The sequence below is a fragment of the Asparagus officinalis genome, chromosome 4 (assembly GCF_001876935.1).
Source record: "Asparagus officinalis chromosome 4, Aspof.V1, whole genome shotgun sequence".
NCBI classification, from domain to species: domain Eukaryota; kingdom Viridiplantae; phylum Streptophyta; class Magnoliopsida; order Asparagales; family Asparagaceae; genus Asparagus; species Asparagus officinalis.
This window is the reverse complement of record NC_033797.1, coordinates 111,109,147-111,134,065: the sequence shown is the minus strand read 5'-3', so window position 1 is coordinate 111,134,065 and position 24,919 is coordinate 111,109,147. Positions and strand designations below refer to the sequence as shown.

Genomic DNA, 24,919 nt, shown 5'->3' with positions numbered 1-24,919 from the left:
TCCTCGTTCAAAAAGATCCAAACAGCGGCGACGAAAAGCTCTCGCTCGTCTCGAGGCACAATCCCTCATCCCCCACGACAGCCTGAATTATTATTCAGGCTTGAAAGGAATCAACCCCTTGAGCCAGGTTCCCAGTTTTGGCGAACCGTTCAAATCGGGCGAGCCTAGTAGTTTAGGCGAGCCCATCTCTTTGAGCCAGGTTCCCAGTTTCGACGAACCGCTCAAATCAGGCGAGCCTAAATGGTTTAGGCGGGCCCCACTTCTTGAGCCAGGTTCCCGGTTATGGCGAACCGCTCAAATCAGGCGAGCCTAACGGTTTAGGCGAGCCCCACTTCTTGAGCCAGGTTCCCGGTTATGGCGAACCGCTCAAATCAGGCGAGCCTAACGGTTTAGGCGAGCCCCACATCTTGAGCCAGGTTTCCATTTTTGGCGAACCGCTCAAATCGGGCGAGCCTAGCAGTTTAAGCGAGCCCCACTCTGTGAGCAAGGTGCTCAATTTTGGCGAACCAAGGGCACCTGGCGAACTCTGCAGTTTAAGAGGGCTTCGTCAAACAAGCGAACTTCACCAAGCTCGCCTGACGGCCCAAGATCGCCAGAAAGGCGAAGCAACAGCTCGCCAGACAGGCGCAGGCACACTGTACCAATCTCGCCTGACGGGTGAACCTCGCCAGCCTGAACCTCGCCAACACGCTCACGCTCAAATGGGGGTGGCCACCCCGTTTGCCGGCACGGGTCTGACGTCCGTCTCTGACAACGACGACGACGATTGCTCGGCAACGGCAACGTCGCAGACTTCAAGCTCAATTCGAGGCAGGCACGTGAGTGTGCACATGACTGACATCCCTGAGGAGATGTCTAGGAGGCTCGACGAGCAACAAGCAACCATCGACTCCCTGAAGGAGATGTTGGAGCAGCTCCTGAGCGAGAAGAAGAGGAAGAGAGAGAGGACTTCGCGGGCTTCGCATAAATCCTTGAAGCACAAAGAGCGGGTGCCTACTCCTTCTCACTCCTCATCCGAGTCATCTAGAGGAGCGTCATCTTCGGGCCATAACCCAAGAGACAAGAGGTTTGACGATCTCCAAAGTCAACTCGACGCCTTGAAGCTCCAGAAGCATGCGAACAAGCTGGGGGTTGTCAGACCGTATCCAATTGAATGGGATGCGGTCTCCTACCCGGCAAAGTTCGAGCCGCTGGACCTCCTGCAGTTCAATGGAAAGGGTTCTCCTACCCAGCACATCTACTACTTCCAGGCGCAAACTGGACACATAGTGGGAAACGATCCCATTATGACTCGACTGTTCATTGGTACCCTCAAGGGGGTCGCTTTTGAATGGTTTCGCAGATTGGAGCCTGGGTCCATCACCTGCTGGAAGGACATGGAAAGGCTCTTCGTGGCCAGATTCTTCGATGATGACACAGAAGTATCTATGGCCACCCTGCTAACTGTGAAGCAGAGGAAGACAGAGTCTGTAAGCAGCTTTGTCAAGAGATTCAGAAACCGATCGTTGCATTCCCGCGATCGAGTTTCCGAGGCCATGCTCATCGAGATGTGCCGGAACAATCTCTCCATCAGCGTTCTGTCCAATATGGGCGCTGTTGAAGCAAGCTCATGGAAAGACTTACTCCGCCAAGGAGAACAAGTCGAGAGCATGCTCAAGCATATGGGTGACGAAGACCCGCATGAATTTCGAGGGGATGATGACCAAGATGCCTTGGTAGTGGAGACCGATCCCTCATATCCTCCAAATTTCCCCCGTTGATCCTCTTCAACAGGACGGCGGGCCCACATAGTCGCTCTAATCGCGACAATCTTGTCAAGTTAACACTACACCTCTGACAATCTCCCGTCGATCCTCTTCAATAGGACGACGGGCCTACAAAGCTATCACGTTAACAATCACCTCTGATAGTTCTTCGACACTCCAACTGGTGCATGAGTTTAAACTGCTCCCTTAACACTCCGACAAGTACACGAGTATAAACTGCTTCTTCTGATACTCCAACTGGTGCATGAGTTTAAACTGCTCCCTTAACACTCCGACAAGTACACGAGTATAAACTGCTTCTTCTGATCCTCCAACTGGTATAAGAGGTTAAACTATTCCCCACACTTCCACTTCTTGAGCCAGGTTCCCAGTACGGGCGAACCGCTCAAATCAGGCGAGCCTAACAGTTAGGCGAACCCCACTTCTTGAGCTAGGTTCCCAGTTTCGGCGAACCGCTCAAATCAGGCAAGTTTAACAGTTTAGGCGAGCCCCACTTCTTGAGCCAGGTTCCCGGCTAACAGTTTAGGCGAGCCCATCTCTTTGAGCCAGGTTCCCAGTTTCGGGCGAACCGCTCAAATCAGGCAAGTTTAACAGTTTAGGCGAGCCCCACTTCTTGAGCCAGGTTCCCGGTTATGGCGAACCGCTCAAGACAGGCGAGACTAGCAGTTCAGGTGGGCTGCATCAAACTCCCACTTGGTCAAACCTTCAGATAGTTAGGACCAAAGCCACAATCCCCCGCCAATCCTCTTCAATAGGATGGCGGGACCCCCACTGTCACGTTAACAGTTACCTCTGACAAATCAACTTACCAGTCCTCTTCAATAGGATGGTAGGTCCATAGAGTTGCTCAAATCGCAATAAACTCCCACTGTCATGTTAACACTACACCTCTGACAAAATCAACTTACCAATCCTCTTCAAAAGGATGGTAGGTCCTCAAAGTCGCTCCGATCGCGGCAATTCCTATCACGTTAACGATTACCTCTGATAGCCGACACCGTCATTCCCGCAAATGACGTTGTCCGATCAGTCGTCATACTCATACGTCCCTGAACGATTTGATTCTCCCAGCACCGTCTTTCCCATAAAAGGCGTTGTTGTTTGATAGTGGCCTACTATGCGATGTGCTGCTATTTCAGGGTTCGTCTTTGCCCCAAGAGAAGACAAATCAGGGTTCGTCTTCATCTTTGCCCTAAGAGAAGACAAGTTTCCCCCTTACACTCCAACTGGTGCATGAGTTTAAACTGCCCCCTTATACTCCGACTGGTGCATGAGTCTAAACTGCCCCCTTATACTCCAACTGGTGCATGAGTCTAAACTGCTCCCTACACTCTTAATCCAAATGCCTCGAAAGGCTAAGGATAGAGGAGAAATTTTAGCATTGAGCCTAAAAGAAACTCCTCAACAACTTACCATGCTAAGGGCAAGAGCATGGCTAGTCCAACTCAAACGGCAGTTGGTAAAGACAAATCAAGTCCGTTGATAGCTGAGGGTTTGCTCAAAATCCTAGAAGGCGATCATCAGCTGCGAGTGAAGAGCAGGGATCACTTTACGGGACTTCATATCCAAAGTGTTCCAGACCCCATGCGGCCTGATTCAGGTCTGAAAACTTTGGAGGGGGTTTTGTAGGCAATAAAAATTGCCTTTAAATCCTTATCAGAGAAGTTCAGAACAAAACTGCTAAAACCTCGCCCGAAATAGCAGAAAAAGGGGAAAACGCAGATATCTCCCAAACCGTAAGGAATTTGGCAAAACGGAGGAAGCGAACCGAAGCCTTCGGCTCGGTTCGGATGGCTCCATCTCGTCGAGATAGGCGATTTTCATATATAATTCGTCCAATTCCGACTTACGGTTTGAAAGTTACGGCCTATTCTTCAATCCATGCTCAGGAGCTCGCCTGCAACTCAAATTCGCCTGCAGTCCCAAATCCGCCTGCAGACCCAAGTCTGCCTGCGCACCTGAGCTCGCCTGCAAACCCAGTTCGCCTGCTAGCTCGCCTGCAGACCCAAGTCCGCCTGCAGTCCCAAACTCACCTGCAGACCCAGTTCGCCTGCAAGCTCGCCTGCAGACCCAAGCTGCAGACTCGCCAGCTCACTGTCAACTGCCCACTTGGAGTATGGGAACAGTTACATCAGTGGTCAAATCCCACAAATCAAGGGAGAGGGCACAATACTCCAGGCCCGTCAGATGGCCGTCCACAGTACGAATGAGCGGACAGGCGCCGAAACAGCCTGCACCCTCATAAATGCGGCTCACCTCAGTTGTCCAGGTGAAGGGACGAGAGCCGCCAACGCTCGGTGGTTGGTCAGATCCACGCAAGCATCTGACAGCCGTTGTCACGCATACGAGGAGGGGCTTTCCCACTCTTGCACATGATTAGTTGCATTGATTGTCTATGTTGTGTTGAGAACCCTTAGTAGTTCATGACTTAGTGGCCTCGTGCGTCATGAACAGACTTAGTGACATGTGTGAGTGTGTTGATTGAGTTTAAAAGCGTCGTGCTCAAAGCACGCCGGGCGGTCACGCACAGTACAAGTGATCGGACAGACACTTCATCGATCTGCGAACTCATAAATGCGGTTCATTAATGCTGGTCAAATCCACTCGGATAGCAGTCGTTTGTTGCCTCATATACAAGAATGGGCCTTCCCATCGTAGGTGACAGGACGTAAAGCACAATCCTTGGAATGACCATTCATGGTATCGAGGAGAAGCTAGACGTCTCTGAAGAAGATGTGGTCACATCCCATAATTCAAGGAGCAGTCAAGCTGTCTCCCTCACATGGTCAAATCCCATGAATCAAGGGATGGCCCATGCCATCCCTTGCTGGTTAAAACCCATCTTCAGCAGCATGAAGAAGGGGATTGGCCGTTGCATATTCTGCTGGCTAATCTCCCAAAGGTTGAACCTGGACCTTTGCCAAAGGCTCCCTCATTTGAGAACCGAAGCTCCGGCAGCAACTTCGATCGGATCGTCCAAGGGAAGCAGACTCGGCACGAGCACCGAGCGAGGCATCCTATCGCCACCTAAAGTCCCCACACAAAACAAAGAGGGCCTTCCCTCTGCTTCTGTTGTAAACATTTGATTTGTTAGTTTGTAATAAGCTTTCTTATAAATACAAACGAAACTCCTTCCTTCGGAAGAATCAAATTTTCACCCTACAGAGACATATGGTATATACATGAGAGTTTCCTTGTTTGGATTATTTCGCTCGACGTACTATGTCTCGATTTGTAGATTTTTAAGTATTAATTTCATCTAGTGTATGAACATGTTACATGGATGATTATTTTGATCGCTAGCTGTATGATTTCGTTACCCAGTTGATTTATGGATTCTTATGATTATCATGTTTTGGTAGTGGATTGCATGTTGATTTTGTTGGATTCTCAGTTGTATGTCCTTTTATTATTTCTATTATTGTATCGATTTTCATTTTGGTTTCCGTTCGTTCGTTATTTTCTTTTGTGGGGTCTTGCCGTGCGTCATGCACCTGACGTACACCTGTTTTCTCTGGTGTACGTCAGATTTAGGAGAAGAACAGGTCCAGCTTGGAGATGCACCAGAGCCGATGATACTCAGCAGGAGTGTTCTTGTAGACGAAGCAGAAGAAGGAGTCGAAGCCTATTCTTTGATGGTTCCAGTTTACTTTTATCTTTCTTTTTCTATTGATTGATGTATTTTGTATTTCTTCAGTTCACTTGTTCAGATTTGTATAAGGGTACGTTTGACCCATATTTTATGTCTGGGATGATTTACCATTGATGATATGTCTATTTTTATTCTGGGTTGTCTTTATATTCTTGCTATGTGTGATCGGGGACCTGTGACTTCGTATTGAATTTGTTTCTAGACGCTTAGCGTATTGGATTGAGAAGAAAAGAAAAAGAAAAAAAAGATAGTGTATATTTCTTCTCAATCTAATATGTCACGGGCTTGTTCACGTTCCGATTCCCGGGTATTTTGGGAAGCGGGGCGTGACAAGTTATCAGAAGGAGAATGAATTGGAATAAAAATTTGACTTAAAGGTGTTCTTTCCTGATTATCGACCTGTTTTCCTGACTGTAGTGCATTCATTTGAGTGTCCTTAGGATTGACCATGGTTTGACTCAGAATTTCACCTTCCTCTTCTTCACTTATGACACTAGTTAGTTGATCAATGTAGGTTTCTAATCTAGCTATGGCTTGAGTGTTAGAGTTAAGTATGAGTTTGGTTGATTGCATAAAGGAGTTCATCGTGTAGGATGTTTGAGTTAGCATATTTGTGGCTAGTGCGGAGGCCTTAATTATGATTTTAAAACCTTTTTCCAAAATATTGAGACGTTCATCATGATCTGTATCAAGAGGAGTGTGAGTTACAACTTGATGATGAGGAGACTGGTTTTGATGTGACAGACTGGGTTGTTGAAATTATGGATGAGAATTGAAAGAAACTATATTTCACCTAAAAAAATATTGGGTCGAAGAGGGAGTGAAGTTTTGAGTTCCGGAGTGGTTTCCCTGATTCCATGCAATGTTTGTGTAACTTGTCCAACCTGGGTTGTAGGTTAGAAAAAATAGATCATTCACCGAATACTGAGATGAGCTCTCTACAAACTCCCGAGCTTTATTGGGGATTTTAATCCTATTGGGATAACATAAATTTTGAAAAACATGTGGATTAGCCATTTGTTCAAAACAAATTTGTCGATGTGTATTGTCCATAATCCACGTTTTGCATGCACCAAAAACAATTTCTTTTTATACTTTTTTTAAAGAAAAAATAAAAGTTACTAATCCACGTTTTGCATGCACCAAAAACAATTTCTTTTTATACTTTTTTTAAAGAAAAAATAAAAGTTAGTTTTTTTTGAAGAAAAAGGAAAAAAAACAATTTCTTTTTATACTTTTTTTAAAGAAAAAATAAAAGTTAGTTTTTTTTGAAGAAAAAGGAAAAACAAATCAAATCACTTTTCAATCATGCTAACTCTAGGGTTAAGCCTAACTCAGCTAGACCGGCTCCTAACCAAAAATTCCTTAAGTGAAAAGATAAAATTTTTACTCGGTTAGTTAGCCAGATAATGATAGGAACAAAGGTTGATCAGAGATCGATTAAATACCTTGTTCCTTGCAGAGCACTTTACGCAACCCTTAAACCTTGCTTTAGACACCAACTAATCCAAGAAAACTTAAACCGGTTCACCTAAAGATTTTTTATTCCTTATTGAGCTTGATTCCTTATGGCCAACGTCTACTGAGTTTTATTAGGCTGGGGTTGTGTAGTGAGGAATTTGTGATTTTTGAGCTAAGGAAAGGGTGATAAAATCCCTCACCTTATCTTGATTATGAGGTTTTTCCCTTAAAAATATTTTTAAATGTGTGCCAAACCAAGATGCTCAAATCACTTTGGTTAATTCCTACTAACTATATGAAATGCAACCTTAGGAATTAAAAGCGACTAAAAAGGATGATAAAAAGAATTTTTTTAGGGTTAACAATCAGACAAATGAGAAGGGAGAAAATTATTTGGATTTATTATATTGTTAGTCAATGTCAAAGTGGAGGGTGAATTTTATTATGGTCAACGAAAAATAAAATCTTTTTTTAGATCCTAATTGTCACTAACTGTGAGAAATTAGCTAAAGACGTGGAATTAAAAATATTAGGAAGAAGATGTTGCGCGCAGCGGAAATTTCGGCAGCAGTTCGGCAGCACAACAAGAGAGTCAGGTCGCAATAAGAATTCTTGTTTCTCAAAGGGAACAAGAATCTGAAGCCTAATATCTCAAAGAATTCTTGTTTCTCAAAGGGAACAAGAATCTGAAGCCTAATATCTCATCAAAGTGAGATATTAGCTCTTCAAGCCTAATATCTCATCAAAGTGAGATATTAGCTCTTCCTCTCGTCAGCTCTAGGACTGCGCGTCAAGGAAACCTAAAAGCTATTACAAATAACACAAATAGCAGTACAACTAATTTTACGTGGTTCGGCAAATTGCCTACGTCCACAGGGCAAGGAGGGGGGAGATCTACTATTAGAGGGAGAGATTACAACTAGGGTTTATAATCACTCAATCTAAACCCTCAAACAAACTCTCAAATCCCTCACAAACTCTCTCTACAAAAGGAGATGCACAAAAGGACTGCACCAAAACAAACCTCCTGCTAAAAAATACCCAAAGCCGAACAAACAATTTATCCTCCTGCGCACAGCACGAAGCCTCTGTTTTTGCACCTGCAGCCGCAAAAATTCCCACGAAACAAATCCTTGCACACACGAAACAAAAAACCTAGGTGACCCTTTTATAATGTGATTGGTTGATTCGGGTGGGCCGCACTTCCTTCTTTGCACAATCCTCACGCGGAAACAAACCGCGTCTCATTCACGTGGCTTCAATCACGTGGTAGACCCCCCACGTCACAATTCTCCACCTCAGTGAAGTTTGCTCAAAACTGAGCAGACACCAAAGCAACCAAATGTCTCACTTGTTGTGGCCAGTACGAAGTCAATCCACAACAAATCGAGAACTCAAACTAGAGTCCAAACAATCTCACCCCCATCAAAATCAACTAATGCAAACCGGCTGCATCTGAAAGACTGCCTACGTATCCTCTTGCCCAAGGAATCAAGCAGAACGTAGTTCACCCAAATGGCCGCCAACGGCCTCAACAATCACGAATATGCAACAAGTTTCAACAATGATCAAACTTGTTGCTCGGAACCACCTTAGTGAGCATATCTGCCGGATTATCCTTCGTGTGGACTTTAACAATCTCCACATCACCATCTTCAAGAACATCCCGAACGAAGTGATAACGAACATCAATGTGTTTCGTCCTCGCATAAAAAACCTGATTCTTCGCCAAATAGATAGCACTCATGCTATTACAATGAATAGTGACGGATCTCTGCGATATACCAAGTTCCTCCAAAAGTCCTCGAAGCTAAATAGCCTCCTTCACAGCCTCCGTAACTGCCATATACTCTGCCTCCGTCGTAGACAAAGCCACCGTCGACTGTAAGGTGCTTCTCCAACACACCAGCGCACGGGTCAAAGTGAACACATATCCCGTCGTAGACCGGCGCTTATCCAAATCCCCGGCATAATCCGAATCAACATAGCCAATACACAACTACCCACCTGTAGTGTCCCGCTCATAAACTAAATCAACATTGAGTGTACCTTGAATGTACCTCAAAATCCATTTCACAGTGTCCCAATGACCCACTCCTGGATCATGCATGTATCTCGATACCATGCTTACTACCTGTGATAAATCTGGTCTCGTACATACCATTGCATACATCAAGCTCCCAACCGCACTCGCATATGGAGTCTTCGACATCAACTCTCGATCTTCAACTGACTTCGGTGAAAGACCAGCTGAAAGCTTTAAATGGGCTCCCAATGGTACACTAACTGGCTTCGTACCCATGCTAACATGGAATCGCTGTAGAACTTTCTTCAAATAAGCCACCTGTGTTAAATAAATTCTTCCCTTCTTCTTGTCTCTGCTGATCTCCATTCCCAAAATGCGTTTGGCCTCACCCAAGTCCTTCATCTCAAACTCATTTGAAAGCTGAACTTTCAACTCATCTATAGCCGACCTGGAACTAGAGACAACTAACATGTCATCGATATAAAGTAACAAATAGATGTACTCACCTCCTTTCAACTTGTGAAAATATACGCAAGGATCAAAATGGCTCCGAGTGTACGAATGACCAAGCATAAAACCATCAAATCGTTTATACCACTATCGAGGAGACTGCTTCAAACCGTATAGCGATTTCTTTAATCTGCAAACCAACTTATCTTTCCCTGTAGCTTGGAATCCCAATGGTTGGGTCATATATATTTCTTCATCAAGATCACCATGAAGAAATGCCGTCTTTACATCCAACTGATCTAACTCCAAACCATACTGTGCCACCAAAGCTAGCAAAATCCAAATCGAAGAGTGCTTCACCACCGGAGAGAAAACCTCATTATAGTCAATGCCTTCCTCCTGTGCATAGCCCTTCGCAACCAACCTAGCCTTGAACCTCAATGGAGTGCCCTCAATGCCCTCCTTCTTCGTGTATACTCACTTGCAACCAATTGCCTTCCGCCCCTTTGGAAGCTCAACAAGCTCCCATGTATCGTTCTTATGAAGAGATTCCATCTCCTCCTGCATAGCCACCTGCCACGAATTAGCCTCCGAACTTTCCTCGGCCTCTCTGAATGTAGTAGGTACTAACTCATCGATACTCTCCATCGGAAGTGCATACGCAACTGTGTCGGCATACCGTGCTGGCATCTATATGTTTCTCCTCTGTCTTCGAGCCGCAATCGAATCCTGAACCTGAGCCGTCGGTTCTTGATCCTGCATATTTGTACTCGTATCCTCCGTGTCACCGTCGTGCTCGCCTGGCGTCACCTCAGTCGGCACCTGCATGGATACTGTACTATCTGGATAATGTGGAGCTGCATCGATCTCCACCACCTGCGATATCTCCTCCGTCAGGTCGCTCTCCACCTGATGAGAGCTGGTAATCTTCAAGATAGAAGCCTCATCGAATGTGACATCCCTACTCAGCACAATCTTCTTATCCACTGGATCCTAAAGCTTGTATCCCTTGACACCACGCTTGAATCCTACAAATATGACCCTCCTACCTCGAGGTTCCAATTTATCAGTTCTAACATGATAATATGTAGGGCACCCAAATACCTTGAGCTGGTCATAATCATGTGCTAGCTTTCCGACCATATCTCCATAGGGGTTTTCCCCCTCAATCGCAGATGAAGGCAGCCTATTAATGAGGTGGCTCGCATATGTAAGTGCCTCAACCCAAAAGATCTTCTCCAAACCACTCTGCGACAATAAACATTGGATCTTCTCCAGTAAAGACCGATTCAATCTCTCTGCCACCCCATTTTGCTGCAGTGTATGACTAACTGTGAAGTGTCTCTCTATGCCCTCGTCTCGACATAGCTGCTGAAAGGGGTCAGAAGTATACTCACCACCGTTGTCGGATCGCAACGTCTTGATCTTTCTACCAATCTGCAGTTCCAATCTCTTCTTCCACTCCACAAATAAATCTAAGACTTCACTCTTCTTCATCATGGTGTACATCCAACAACGCCTAGAATAGTCATCTACAAAAGTGACGAACCAATGTCGACCACCAAGTGATGCAGTATTGGTGGGACCCTAAACGTCTGTGTGCACGTAATCCAGGATGCCTCTCGTCTGATGAATGGCAGTCCCAAACTTCACCTTCGTCTTCTTACTAAGAACACAGTGCTCACAGAACTCAATCTTCCTACTCTTAGCTCCTTTCAATAGCCCCTGCTTGCACAATGCCTGTAGTGACTTTTTACCTGTGTGCCCCAACCTATAGTGCCAAAGTCTGCTCATGTCTGCTTCTGAAATAGCGAAGCAACCTGGCCAATCTCGGTGCTTCCCTTTAGATAATACAAATTTTGATTGCGGACTCCCTTCATCACCACCAATGATCCCTTAGTAACCTTCGCTACAACGTTTTCGAAAGTCACCTTGAATCCCTTTGCCTCCAAAGCTCCAACTGAGATAAGATTTTTCTTCAGTTAAGGAACAAATCTCACCTCCTTCAACTCACGGACTACTCCATCGTGCATTCTAATCCGCATGGTACCTATCCCACAAACGCCACAGGATTGATCATTTCCCATGACAACAACGCCCCCGTCGACTTTCTCAAAAGATATAAACTAGTCTCGCCTAGGGGTCACATGAAAAGTAGCGCCGGAATCAAGCATCCAATCTAATGCATCCACATGGTTCACCTTCGGAGTAATCAGTAGAGAAAAGCACGAATCATCGGAATCATCGCCTTTCACAATATTTACCTCATTGGCCTTCGGGCCCTTTTTCTTGCCATTCTCCTTCTCCTTGAGCTTCGGGCAGTCTCTCTTCCAATGTCCCTGCTCCTTGCAGAATGCACATTGGTTCTTTTCTAATTGGTGGCGGCCTCTAGACTTTGACCTACCTCTGTTATCACCTTTCGGATATGGGCTTCTGCCTCTCGTCGACAAGGCCTCGCCTGAAGTGCTAGCACGGGAAGTCTCCTTATCCTTCCTCCTCAAATCGTAATTTGTCAAAGTGTTAGTCACTTCACTATAGCTGATAGAAGATCTCCCGTTCAACAAAGTGAGCACGAAGGTATCATACTCCTCATCTGGTAAGGATCCCAACAAAATAATCGCCTTGTACTCATCCGATATCTTCTCATCAACATTCGCCAAGTCCGACAACAACTTAGTGTAGTTATTCACATGAGCCGCTAGCAAGGTGCCTTTGGACATCTGAAATCTGAAGAGTCTTCGCAGCAAGTGTAACCTATTCTCAACACTCTTCGTGAGATACTTGTTGTTGAGAATTTCCCACATCTTCATTACAGACGTCACCCCAATCACATCATATTTCAGTTCCTGTTCCAAACATGACCCGATCACCCCACAAGCATTCCTATTCATCTTCTCCCATATCGTCTCATCATATTTAGGTGGCCTCTTGTGGACCATGATGGTCTCTTCCAAATTCTGAGCATTGAGCGCATCCTGTACGTCGCTCATCCACAAACCAAAGTTGATTTTTCCGTCATATTTCACCACACTAATTTTGGTGTTCTGAAAACCAACTTGTATTGTACTCGCCATCGATTTGCTGCTTTCACCTTCTTCTCCCATTGCAAACTAACTCCAAATTGTAGAGAAAGAACAAATTTGATAGAATTAGGAACCACCCAACTAAACCCTAGATCGGATTCCAAATAGATCTCCTATCCACACGAGGAAAGCGAAATCTCCAACGACAACTCCTAATGCTATCTCCACCGAAGCCGAGAACTCCAAGAACTAAGCTTCACACAAGAATCTTCCTCCACCAAACTCCAAAACCCTAGATCTAAAATCTGGGCTCTGATACCACTTGTTGCGCACAGCGGAAATTTCGGCAGCACTTCGACAGCACAATAAGAGAGTCAGGTCGCAATAAGAATTCTTGTTTCTCAAAGGGAATAAGAATCTGAAGCCTAATATCTCATCAAAGTGAGATATTAGCTCTTCCTCTCGTCAGCTCTAGGACTGCGCGTCGAGGGAACCTAAAAGCTATTACAAATCACACAAATAGCAGTACAACCAATTTTACGTGGTTCGACAAATTGCCTACGTCCACGGGGCAAGGAGGGGGGAGATCTACTATTAGAGGGAGAGATTACAACTAGGGTTTACAATCACTCAATCTAAACCCTCAAACAAACTCTTAAATCCCTCACAAACTCTCTCTACAAAAGGAGATACACAAAAGGATTGCACCAAAACAAATCTCCTGCTAAAAAATACCCAAAGCCGAACAAACAATTTATCCTCCTGCGCACAGCACGAAGCCTCTGTTTTTGCACCTGCAGCCGCAAAAATTCCCACGAAACAAATCCTTGCACACACGAAACAAAAAACCTAGGTGACCCTTTTATAATGTGATTGGTTGATTCGGGTGGGCCGCACTTCCTTCTTTGCACAATCCTCACGCGGAAACAAACCGCGTCTCATTCACGTGGCTTCAATCACGTGGTAGACCCCCCACGTCACAGAAGACTTATCACAAGCGAATCTCCAATCATTGATCTTTAATCTCCAAGTAGTTCTTTCACAAGAAACATATAAGTTAAAGAACCAAAATAATTAAAACCAACTTAAGCACCCTCCCCGGCAACGACGCCAAAAACTTGATGCGGCATAAACATGTACCAAAAATATTGTAAGTGCACAACCGTGTCAAGTTATAGTATAAAAAGTTATCGATCCAACGAAGAAGGTGTTTTGTAGGAGAAAATATAAAACGGTTCTTTTGTTGTGTGCGTGATAAATATGAGTGATGAGCGAATGTGATTGTGGAGAGATAGAGAGAATGGAAGTGATAGTGTGTAAATCGGCATAAAATGTAAGTGAGAGTAGATGTAACAAAGAATGGATGATTTTCACAAGGAAAGATGAATAAAATCAAGAATCAAAAAGGAGAATTAAAAATAAAAAGAAAATTTAAGAAATTAAAGATGTCGGATTCAATTAAAGATATGGGTAATCTAGAATTGAATCCACTTCTTAGAAAATGGTGATTCCCTAGAGGGTTCTAGCCTAAAGACTAATCAAAAAAAAATAAAAAATAAATAAAAACAAAAACTAATCCCAAGAGGGTTCTAGCCTCAAGGCGAATAGTATAAGAAAATAAAATCTAAACTACAAAATAAATTAAAAAAATTAAGCTACAAAATAAATTGTGAGAATCAAATGCGAGAAAATAAAGACATGAAATAAATCTAATATATAAGCATGAAATAAATCTAATCTATAAGCATAAAATAAATCTAAGACAAGAGGGTTCTAGCCTCTTAGCTATTTAACAAAAAAATAAAATCTAACTACAAGCATAGAAATAAATCTAAACTAATAAGTAATAAAAAAGAAATAAAAGAGAAAAATAAAAGAAATGCAAACCTCCAAATAATTCTTCATCTCCATCTTCATCATCCAAGAAAGAGAAGAAATATTTAAAATGGTAAAAAAAATTTATTTTATTAATTGTAACAAAAGTTATAAATTTGGAAGGCCTTCTCAATTAAGAGTGGTCCTCCTCTCCATATGGAGTTACAAAAATTTTCACACCCTCAACCCCTCACTCTCTACCCCTATTTATAGTAAACATCAGTGAATGAGAGCCATTGAATTAAAATCTTATCCAAAACAAGCAAATTTTAGCCATGGATCTGTAACAGAACGACATAGGTATCGATACCCATATCACTCCTTTTGCAATCCGCTGATTTCCTCTTTCATTTGGCTTTGGCTTTGGGCTTTTGGACTTGGGCTTGGGCTTGGGCTCTTTCATGTATTTGCATATATTCTTCATTAATTCATGGGCTTTGTTGAGAGAAGAGCATATATTCTTCATTAATTCATGGGCTTTGTTGAGAGAAGAGATATTGGGCTTTTTATTTTTGATTAATATGTAATTAAAGATAAAAATAATTATTAGTGGCATATTTATTCATATAAAATAGATAATGAGGGTATAAAATTGTAATAAAATGTGATTATCAATAACACACGCTACAACTACGATTCCCACTATCCCTCAGTTCCTACTAGCTATATTGTTGATCCCAGTGGTACTACCCCCTTTACTTATCCAATAAGAATGACAGTTATGGCCCCTCTAGACTCTTCTTCTAAATATTTCATTTCACTTTCTCCGATAGAATGACAACAAATGTGTGAGAATGTTCTATCATGGCTAGACATTCTGTCTCTTCTTATCCTCCACTTCGACCTCTTTGACGTCCTACTTATCTACTATAGAGATTGAACGTTTGGAGATGAAAAAAGTGGAAGAAACAATTGGAAAAAAAGAAGAAGAAGAAGCTCAAGTACCCGTTCCTAATAAACAAAAAAGTAGAAGATAGTTAATGAGTTTGGCCTTTTTTCGAAAAAGCATAGATGATGTCGGTAACATAGTGGCGCCTTGTTTAACTTGCAAAAGCATCTATAAATATAAGAGTAATTGGGGAAACTGAACACTCTCGGCAGTTGAGAGAGAAACACACAAAACTTTTGGGTTTGGAAAAAAAATAAAACTCAATTTCAAATTATTGGAGGCACAGGTGGGTTATCCACATTTAGGTATAAGCTCGAACTTGCTAAGGAAAACTTAGTTAAGTTTATTGTTCAAGCTAAACTTCATTTTAGCATATTTGAGAATGAATTTTCTTAAATATATATTTTTATTGTGTCCATAATATCAAAAAACTTAGCATAAGAACGATTACAAAAGAAATTGAACGCCTCGGGGCATTGAAAAAACTTTTATGAATGCTACTTTATCTATTGTAGCCACCAAGATAGCTTTAACTTCTGATGTTTGGAAATCTCTTAATCACAATCATTATATTTATGTTACTACACACTATATTGATGAATATTGGATTTTGTAGTAAAGAATTTTATCTTTTAGGAGGTTTGATTATCCGCATAACGCACAAGGTGTCTGTGAAGCAATTTCATAAACCTATCATGATTGTGGGATAGAGAACAAAATTTTTTCCATATCTTTTGACAATGCTTTAGAGAATACATTGGCGATTTTTTCTATATCAGTTTCTTTCTCCCCTTCAAATCATAATTAACTTGATCATTGAAGGAATCACCGGATAACACAACTCCGATCCTCTAATGTGTCGCATATGTGCAAGACTCTCTTCCTATTAGGGGATCAACTATCAAAGGAGCTTAGGGGACCCTAAAAACTCTCCATAATCTACAATAAATTTTCTTGTTTGATATCTAACATCAACAAATATATCTAATTATTAATATTACCTCTCATGCTTATTACATTAATGGTTATGTAATAAATTAAATAGAATGCATTTTTATGGTCCATGTATGCATATATGTGCTTTATGTATGCATGTATATGTGTTGAAGGTATTTTTGGTCAAAAACATCTTTACATCCAACACACTTTTATAATAGTATAAGATAAGATTTTACTCGATAATTATCGATCAACACAATCAAATATTTTAAGTAGAAACATCACATTCTAAGCATGTGATACAGATTTAATAGATTTGGTCTAAACTAGTTTTGTTTTAAACTATTCCCTCTAAAGCTGGGTCGGGATTGAACCTAGCCTAGTTTTGGGTGACTTTTTTGTCTGCAAAAAAACTATGCGAAAGTTGGCATGGCTTTTACAGGCTAAAATGATCACTAAATTGGTTTTAGTTTAGACCACCTCCCCCTTCGACCAAACTAAAATCAATTTAGGATGAAATTGGGTTAGGATTGTTCCTAGCCTAGTTTTTTTATCAATTGTCAAACACATCTTAGGGAGTGTGAACTAAAATAAAACCAATTTAGAGCCAAAAACTAGCTTAATACAAAACCAGTTCTAAAATCTTGGGCTTTTGCTAGATTAGAGTGATCAGTTTAAACTGTTTAGTTCCACTAAGGACCTGTTTGGATTTGTAGGAAGGGAAGGGAAGGGAAGAGAGTTCCCTTCCCCTTGGTTACACCCCAATTTGGGGGTAACAATTTTTATACTATTAGGAGGTGAACCAATTCCCCTTGGTTACACCCCAATTTGGGGGTAACAATTTTTATACTATTAGGAGGTGAACCAAGGGGAACTAGGGTGAATTAACTTCACCAATTTGGGGGTAACAATTTTTATACTATTAGGAGGTGAACCAAGGGGAACTAGGGTGAATTAACTTCACATCCTAAGTGTTCCCAAACAAGATGAATGGAGGTGAATGGTTCCTCTAACATCCCTTCACCCTCATTCCCCTCAATCCAAACAAGCCCTAAATTAGTTTGGGAGTTACCACGAGACTGTAATTACATAATCTAAAATCTAGCTTTCCATAATAAAAAAAATCCAAATGTAGCTATTGATATATCAACTTATAGCGATTTAGACCCAAATTATAGCAACTGAAACAAAAAGTGCAATAAAATAAGTCTTATTTTTTTTGCTCTGGTTACGCATTCGTTTTTCATTTTGATACCCAAGCTTCTTTAGCACTTTAATACCTCAAATAGTCAAATCTTACTGGTGATATAAAAGTGGAATGGGATCAAAACTTTAATAAGATATCGAAGTGTTAGAACAACCATCTGGGCGTATCAAAGTGAGAAAAGGGTAAACATGGTGCCAACCTGGAAAATAAGCCTTAATTCAGTATGGATATTTGAATTTAAGATTGCTTTGGAGACACGATGGATTTAAAAGTAAATCAGATTATAGTTTTGGGTTTATAAACAAAACCCAATAGTTTATTAGAAGCTGCTGATGTAAAAAGGACAGCTCTATTTGCTGATGAGAGTAGGGAGGAAAGGATGGGGTCTGGGAAATGGACTTCACTCTTTTGGGGAGGAAGGGGAGTGGGCCCATCTGGGTTTGGCTCTTCTTCCACAGCGGATCAGGTCACCGAAGGAATTGATGCGGGTAACCTCACCGCCATTGTCACCGGTATGATATGCTTCAGCTTCACTTTCCTTCTTTGGTTTCTGTCTATGCTTGAATCTTGTTTGTGAATATTCAGATGTGTCCTGAAATGGGATATTTTTTCTGCGTAAAACAAGAATTATATAGAAAATTTTGGTTCATCTTTGTTTGGAAAGGTAGGGGAGGGGGATGAGAGGAAAAATTGAACTAAAATCTTAGCTCATAAATTGAGGGTAAAGAAGGGGAAGGGAACCAAAGGAAAAAAATTTCCCTTCCTTCCCTTCTTAGTCTATCTCCCAAACACACCAATAAAGATTAGATAGTTTATAGTTATCAACAATTGAACATGCGAAGTAATTAGCAGCAATTATTGAAACTGTGTTATTAATGAAAGTTTGAAAAAGTAAGAAAACTTATTGTCGTGATTGGTTGATGTCTTCTGAAATGGGACTCAAGGGAGCAGAAATTTCGTCCTGATCATTGGGCTGATATATGATTCAGCACATTGCAACCTTTTTTTTCCCCTCAACCAGAACAACAGAAACTAGTCTAGCTAACTAAAAGGAATACGATAATTGATACACGTTCATGTCTTTTAAGTTACATGTGGCTACTAGTGCAAATTGGGTTTGAACAAACTTTTTTTTGAGCATATTTACAGCATACAACGTAGATCTTCAATAAGGAAGAAGAGATTTTTATATCAATTTTGAGGCTTTAGACACAACTTTGCCTTCAAGGAATTATAAATTCAGTGGAAATATAGGTAAATGTGTTTCATACCATGTCTAGTTCAGAGAACAAGCGTGCAATTTTTGATATTAGGTGCAACTAGTGGAATCGGAATTGAGACAGCCAGAGTACTGGCCCTTAGGGGTGCCAATGTGATCATTCCATGCCGAAGGCTAGATAGTGGCTTAAAGTTACAAGAAAGAATTTTGGAAGAAAACCCCAATGCTAGAATTGAAGTTATGGAGATGGATTTAAGCTCTCTTGATTCCGTTGAGTCATTTGCTCGCTGCTTTTGTTCTTCGCATGAACACCTAAACATACTGATGTAAGTTGTTCTATCGTTACCCATTTATGATTTTAAGCCTCTCTTGTTAGCATGCTTGATACTTTGATGTGATTGATAATGTATACGTTGTTTGAATAGTAATAATGCAGGAATATTTGCTTGCCCCTTCCAACTGTCCGTGGATGGAGTTGAGCTGCAATTTGCTACAAATTATCTTGGTAAGTGATGGGATGATATATACTTATATGTTATAAAGTTTGGGGTGCCAAGCAAATTTATTTGTTTCTTTGCGGGTAACTGGGTTGGAAAGACTACTTAATCGAGCAATTTGAAGAACCCCCCCCCCCCCCCAAACAAAAAAAAAACAAAAAAAACAAAAAAACAAAAAAAAGAACCCATTTAACATCTTGGGAAGTTTCCCTCTGCACCACACGTTGGTCAATTATAAGGGAAAATTCTCTTTGGGTGTTCTTATTGTGAATGATAGGATTTGAACTCAGGACCTATTACTTGGAAGAGCAATATCTTGGTCATCTATCACACAAACTTCTAGTTGAACTTCAACTTTGGGTTAAGAAAATTTCACTACTTTGATTAATTTTCTTTAATGCAGGACACTTCCTTCTGACGGATTTGTTATTGGACAAGATGAAAACCACTGCCAAAAAAACAGGGAGACAGGGAAGGATAGTCAATGTTTCAACTTTTGGTCATACAAGAAATTTTGATGAGTCTTGGTTTGATCTGAATAAGATAAATGATCGATCAAAGTAAGTCTATAAAGTCACAGTATGTTTGCATGTCCTTAGAGCCCTGTTTGACAAAAGATTTACTGAGGGATTAAGAAAAAAGATTTAATAGTTAAGCCTGTTAGGTAATGACTATGTTGCTTTTTATGCTCTTTCTAACTAGAAGAGTTATTCATTAACCCATCTAAAAAGGCAAATTTTTTATACCTAATTGAGAGGTTAACAAATTTAAATCCATCTAGACAAGTTATCTTAGCATTTTGTTAACTTTTATATTTGACAAATTAGGATGTGTTGTAGACTGTAGTTGACTGGGTGAGATTATTTATATATGTATGGCAAGCTAGAAAACAATAGACCTTTCCTGACCTATTCCCTAACGGAGCCTAATATGTTAATTATATTTTCCTATCTTGCTTTCAGTAGAAAAGTCTGGTGGGATCTGATTTGTACTACTAATTTTTCATTTGGCAGGTATGATCGTTTTGGTGCCTATTCTCACTCCAAGCTTGGAAACATTTGGCATGCAAGTGAGCTCTCTCGTTGTTTACAGGTACCAAAGACTTCAAGTTTCAATTACGTACATTTCATAGTGGTTTCTTAAGCCAGTGTAAGCAGGATTTATAAGATGAAGATCTGTTTGGCACTACTTTGTGCTCGTATGTATCAAGATAAAAAGTAAGTGTAAATTTTAGAACCCCCCGTATTTTGGCCCATTTAGAGATAACCACTGTGAACTTAACATACCCCAAACATTTTACACAGTTTTCAGAAAAAAACCCATGAACTTTTGATAAAATTTCAGAAATCCCCACCACTACATTATTAGGGGGATGTAAAATTGCAACCATTTGGGGGAATTTATAACATGTCCAAAAGTTAGGGGGGTTGAATGATATTTTTAAAGACAGGGGGTTATCTTAAATTTGGCCAAAAGATAAGAGGTTGTGTCAAATTTGAACTTTACCATATAAGTAATGCTCCTGTACAAAGAAGTTAGCATAATTACTACATCTTCAAATTGTTCTTCTCTAATAAAGGCAGGTCACTGATTCACAAAGAGTTAGATATTACTTCACGGAATTCAGTATTTAGTTTAGTCTGCATGCTACTTCTAATCTCTTAAGACTTTATATAGTTTTATAATGCACTATATTTTTAACCACTAAATGGACTGGAAGGTTTAATGTTACTGTGAATTGCTCTGTTGATTCTCCTCAAGTGACAGTGATGTGAAATTTATCTTTTAAACAGAACATCATGCAATGATGCATTCCTTGATCACCACTATTATCCCAAGCAAGGTTTCAATTTCGGATATCGGGGTTCATGTCGAACGGCTAAAATTCATGTAAAGTCGGGGATATGTTGGAGGACATACACTAAATTTCGGATTGCCATATGGGGTGGTGTGCATACACGTGCTAAATAAAATCTAAGCATTCCTAAATGCAATTTAAGCATACCTTATAAATTCTACTGTCCAGACGTATACCAAATAAATAACATATGATGTTTAGGGTTACTAACTGATTGTAGAAACTTGATTCCCGGATAACCGTGTTTGATAGGGAAAAATAAAGAGATCGGTGGGCCTGCTTACCTTAAGTCCTCGACGAAAAACAAAATTTGAATTAGAAGTTAGAACAAGGGAGACCGAAGTCAAAGAAACTGAGCAAAGCTCCGACCCGCGAAATCCCTTTGCACAATCTGAGATTGACAAAGAAACAAAGAATAGCAAGAGAAAGAGTTGAGTGTTTAGTTCTTCGTCGCCGATTTGAAAGCTTGATGATGAAATCGGAGGGGCTTCGAAATTGTGATGTCAAAGGAACGAGAGAAAAGGGAGAGCGATGTTTATTTTTCTTGCTCTAATTTGCTATCGGGTTTTATTTGCCCTAGACAACTATCGGAACAAAAGAGAACATCATTGGGTTTGGGTTTTGCCGTTTTGGGTAACAAACCCAAACCTGAATACTAAAAAAAATCCCAAACGCACATAAAAAAAATCCCAAACGCATATAACTTGATATCAACTGACTTTTACACCTCAAATATCGGCCCCAATGTCCGCAATGGCGTCCTACATGTCCGATATGAGCCGGAAAAACAACATACGACTTTGAAATCCTAATGTTGTGTCGTCACGACTCGTCAGCCCTCCTGATCCGACATGGTGGCCAACATTTAAAACATTGATCCCAAGGAATGGTTTTCATGTCATCTTTAGATTGTCATTGATGGATATCAGACAAGAATAGCTTTTGTTAAAGATTTCCTTTCATTTTTTGTTCTTCCTTTTCCTTTATTTTAAAATATTCATAATTTATCAATACTAGGAAGGTATGAACTAGTAATAGGGTCCATGTCATTAACAAACGAACATCCTCCAAATAGTTGTAAACTATGTTTGGAGCTACTGAAAGCTGTGCAGCATACATGAGTAGTAAACAAATACCTGCAACTACCTGTTAACGAATATTAACTATGTTTTTAGCATCCGTGATCCTACTATTATTTTCAAGACGAAAGCCATTAAAAGGTTGAGAATTCATTTTTTTCCCCTTTCCACCATGTTGCGATCATTGTGCTCTTAGCCTACATCTTTTCAAGTGTAAAATTCATGCAGATTAACTGTGATTCAGGAAGAAGGCTGTAATGTTACAGCGAACTCTCTACATCCAGGAGTTATAGCTACCAACCTAACCCGTTTCATGAACTTGAAGCGTAAATATTCTTCAGTCAACTCTCATCTTTCCTTGTGTTGTCCATTCTTCAGATAGAATTTCTTCCTACGCTTTTCTGATCAAATGAGTTTCCTTACTTGTCAGAATTCACATTGGAATCAATTGCTTTTGTTTTCAAGCTGTTCATAAAAACCATTCCACAGGTATGAACATTTTCCTATATTCTTGTTTCATTTATATATGAAAGAACTTGACCATGATCGGGTAAAGCTTTTGTCTTGTTATAACTGATGTTTCTGGTATCATTGCTTTCAGGGGGCAGCAACTTCTTGCTATGTAGCTTTACATCCAGCAGTAAGGGATGTAACGGGAAAGTATTTTGTCGACTGTGATGAGGCTTTGCCTTCTCTTGCAGCAAGAGACAAAGAGTTGAGCAGAAAGTTCTGGAACTTCACAAAGGAACTGTTGGTTAAACTCAGAAAGGCTAATGCGCACTTTGGAGAGTAACCTTGTTTTGGTCACCTCTGAAGCACTTAATGATAATTGATTTATAGAATTTCATTGTTGATTCAGACTTCGAACTAGCAGAGAAGGAAGGGTGATGTAAGTGATGACCATGTGTCGAATTGGCTTAGCAATTCAGTTTTATCTGATCCATGTAATAATCCTACAACTCAAATCTGTTAGGTTTCTTCTGCGTTAGAAGACTCAATATTGGATCTTTTCCCTCTTGTCCTTGGTCCTGGGCAAGTTTTTAGTACACCTGAAATTATAGTGCGACGAGCATTTGTAATCTATAGTTGCCAGTTTATACATTGTTGGCTGGCAGTTAATTAGCTTTTGATTGAAATGTCTAGACATCGCATAGGATATTGCGCCCTCTTCACTTGGTTTGGTTGAAGATCACTTTGGAGCTTCAAACCCCTATTGCTTTGTAGCACTTTCCGATTCCTGCATTGTTCGCTAAAGGTGCCGCAATTACTGTACTTAGTGGATTCCACAGCTTAAGACTAAAGGATTGTTGATATGTTGTTGCTTGTTATTATACATGAGATAACATTCATGTTGGATATCATGTTCTAATGATATACTTTTGATGATAACAATTTATTCATAATGTCAATAGCTATGTGTATGTACTAACATCTCAATGTAGTTATCAACATGAACAAGTACAAAATGAGTTTAAGGCATCAAGAAGTAAAGAAGATGAAGAGCTTATGTATCAATGTAATTTTTTATATTTTCTTTACTTAGAAATATTGTACAAGCATTGATCACTCACATATACACACACATAGAGATTAGAACACATTAACACATGCTTAATGGTTGGTTAACAATAGAAATCCCCTATGTTAACCATTAGAGTTTTTAGTTAATCATTGAGTCTAAAATATTTCTTACTTGATTTTTTCACCCCTTAGTAGTCGACTAATTAGATTAGTAGTCGACTACTAAAGTCTAATATTAGAATATAAGTTTTTGTAAAATTACAGAGTAGTCAACTACTAAAAATTATAGTCGACTACTCAGCTTTGAATTTTTGATTTACAGAACTTTTGTTTTACAGAGTAGTTGACTACAACTAACTATAGTCGACTACTGAGCATTGAAGTTTATTTTACAAAACATCTGTTTTACAGAGTAGTCGACTACTAAGGATTATAGTCGACTACTCAGCTTTAATTTTTGAATTCCAGATTTTCTGTTCTATAGAGTAGTCGACTACTAAGATAGTTTTTCTGAACGTTTCAGATTTGAATTTGAAACATTTTTTAGCCATTTATATCCGTTTAATGAGTTCAAAAATGTGTCTTTTCAAGGGATATAAATAGGTTAGAAGTTCAGAATTTTGGACCACGAAGATATAAAAATAAGATTGAATTTTTCTGAAACTCAAGTGAAAGAAAATCTGATTTTTACTTGAGTATTGAGAAAAACAAAATTCTGCAACAACAATTGTTCATCTTCATTTATACAAGATTTTGAAAAGAATTCAGAGAACAAAAGAGTCTATAAGCCACTTCATTTATACAAGATTTTGAAAAGAATTCAGAGAACAAAAGAGTCTATAAGCCACTGTTGCACATCATAAACTTATCAAGGCTTATAGGAGATTTGTATATTGATTCAAGGAAAGGATTCTCTCAAGTGTGAGAGGTGTTATCTCTTGGTGAAGAGATTGGTTGCAATTCACATGATCTTGCAAATTGGTCAGGTTTGAGTTTTGATTTTGTACGTTTATTCAAAATCATAGTGGAAACTCTTAAACGGGAGTTGCTTGGGGACTGGATGTACACCTGGAAGGTGGAACCAATATAAATCATTGTGTTTGTATTGTTGATTTTCTGTGATTGTCATTTCTTCTTTGCAATTTATTATCTACTTTGCATAAAATTTTATAAAATGCTATTCACCCCCCTCCCTCTAGTGTTTTTAGTGTGATTAGATCAGATCCTATAATTCAATCGTCATAATGTCTGTGAACTCTTTTCCTTTCTTGAAGTATTTATTTGTGTATGTTTGATGCATGATTTACAAATATCTTGTGCAAAGACTGCTCTTCCCACTCCCCCCCAAGCCTCCAAAGCCCCCTTCTCCAAACCAAACACAAGTCTTACCAGAGTCCCTCGCATGCAAGCAAGCGACTTTGAAATCTTATCAGAACACATTGCAAATACCAGCAAGC

General features: G+C 40.3%; 1 protein-coding gene across 1 annotated transcript; it reads left to right on the top strand.

Moving 5' to 3' along the window:
• LOC109837964 (short-chain dehydrogenase TIC 32, chloroplastic-like) lies at positions 17,633 to 23,085 on the top strand. The gene is made up of 8 exons (XM_020406357.1): positions 17,633 to 17,800; positions 18,602 to 18,833; positions 18,933 to 19,012; positions 19,408 to 19,564; positions 20,018 to 20,096; positions 22,186 to 22,267; positions 22,372 to 22,430; positions 22,543 to 23,085. The coding sequence occupies exons 1-8, from the start codon at positions 17,668 to 17,670 to the stop codon at positions 22,732 to 22,734; spliced, it is 1,014 nt and encodes a 337-aa protein (XP_020261946.1). The 5' UTR covers positions 17,633 to 17,667; the 3' UTR covers positions 22,735 to 23,085.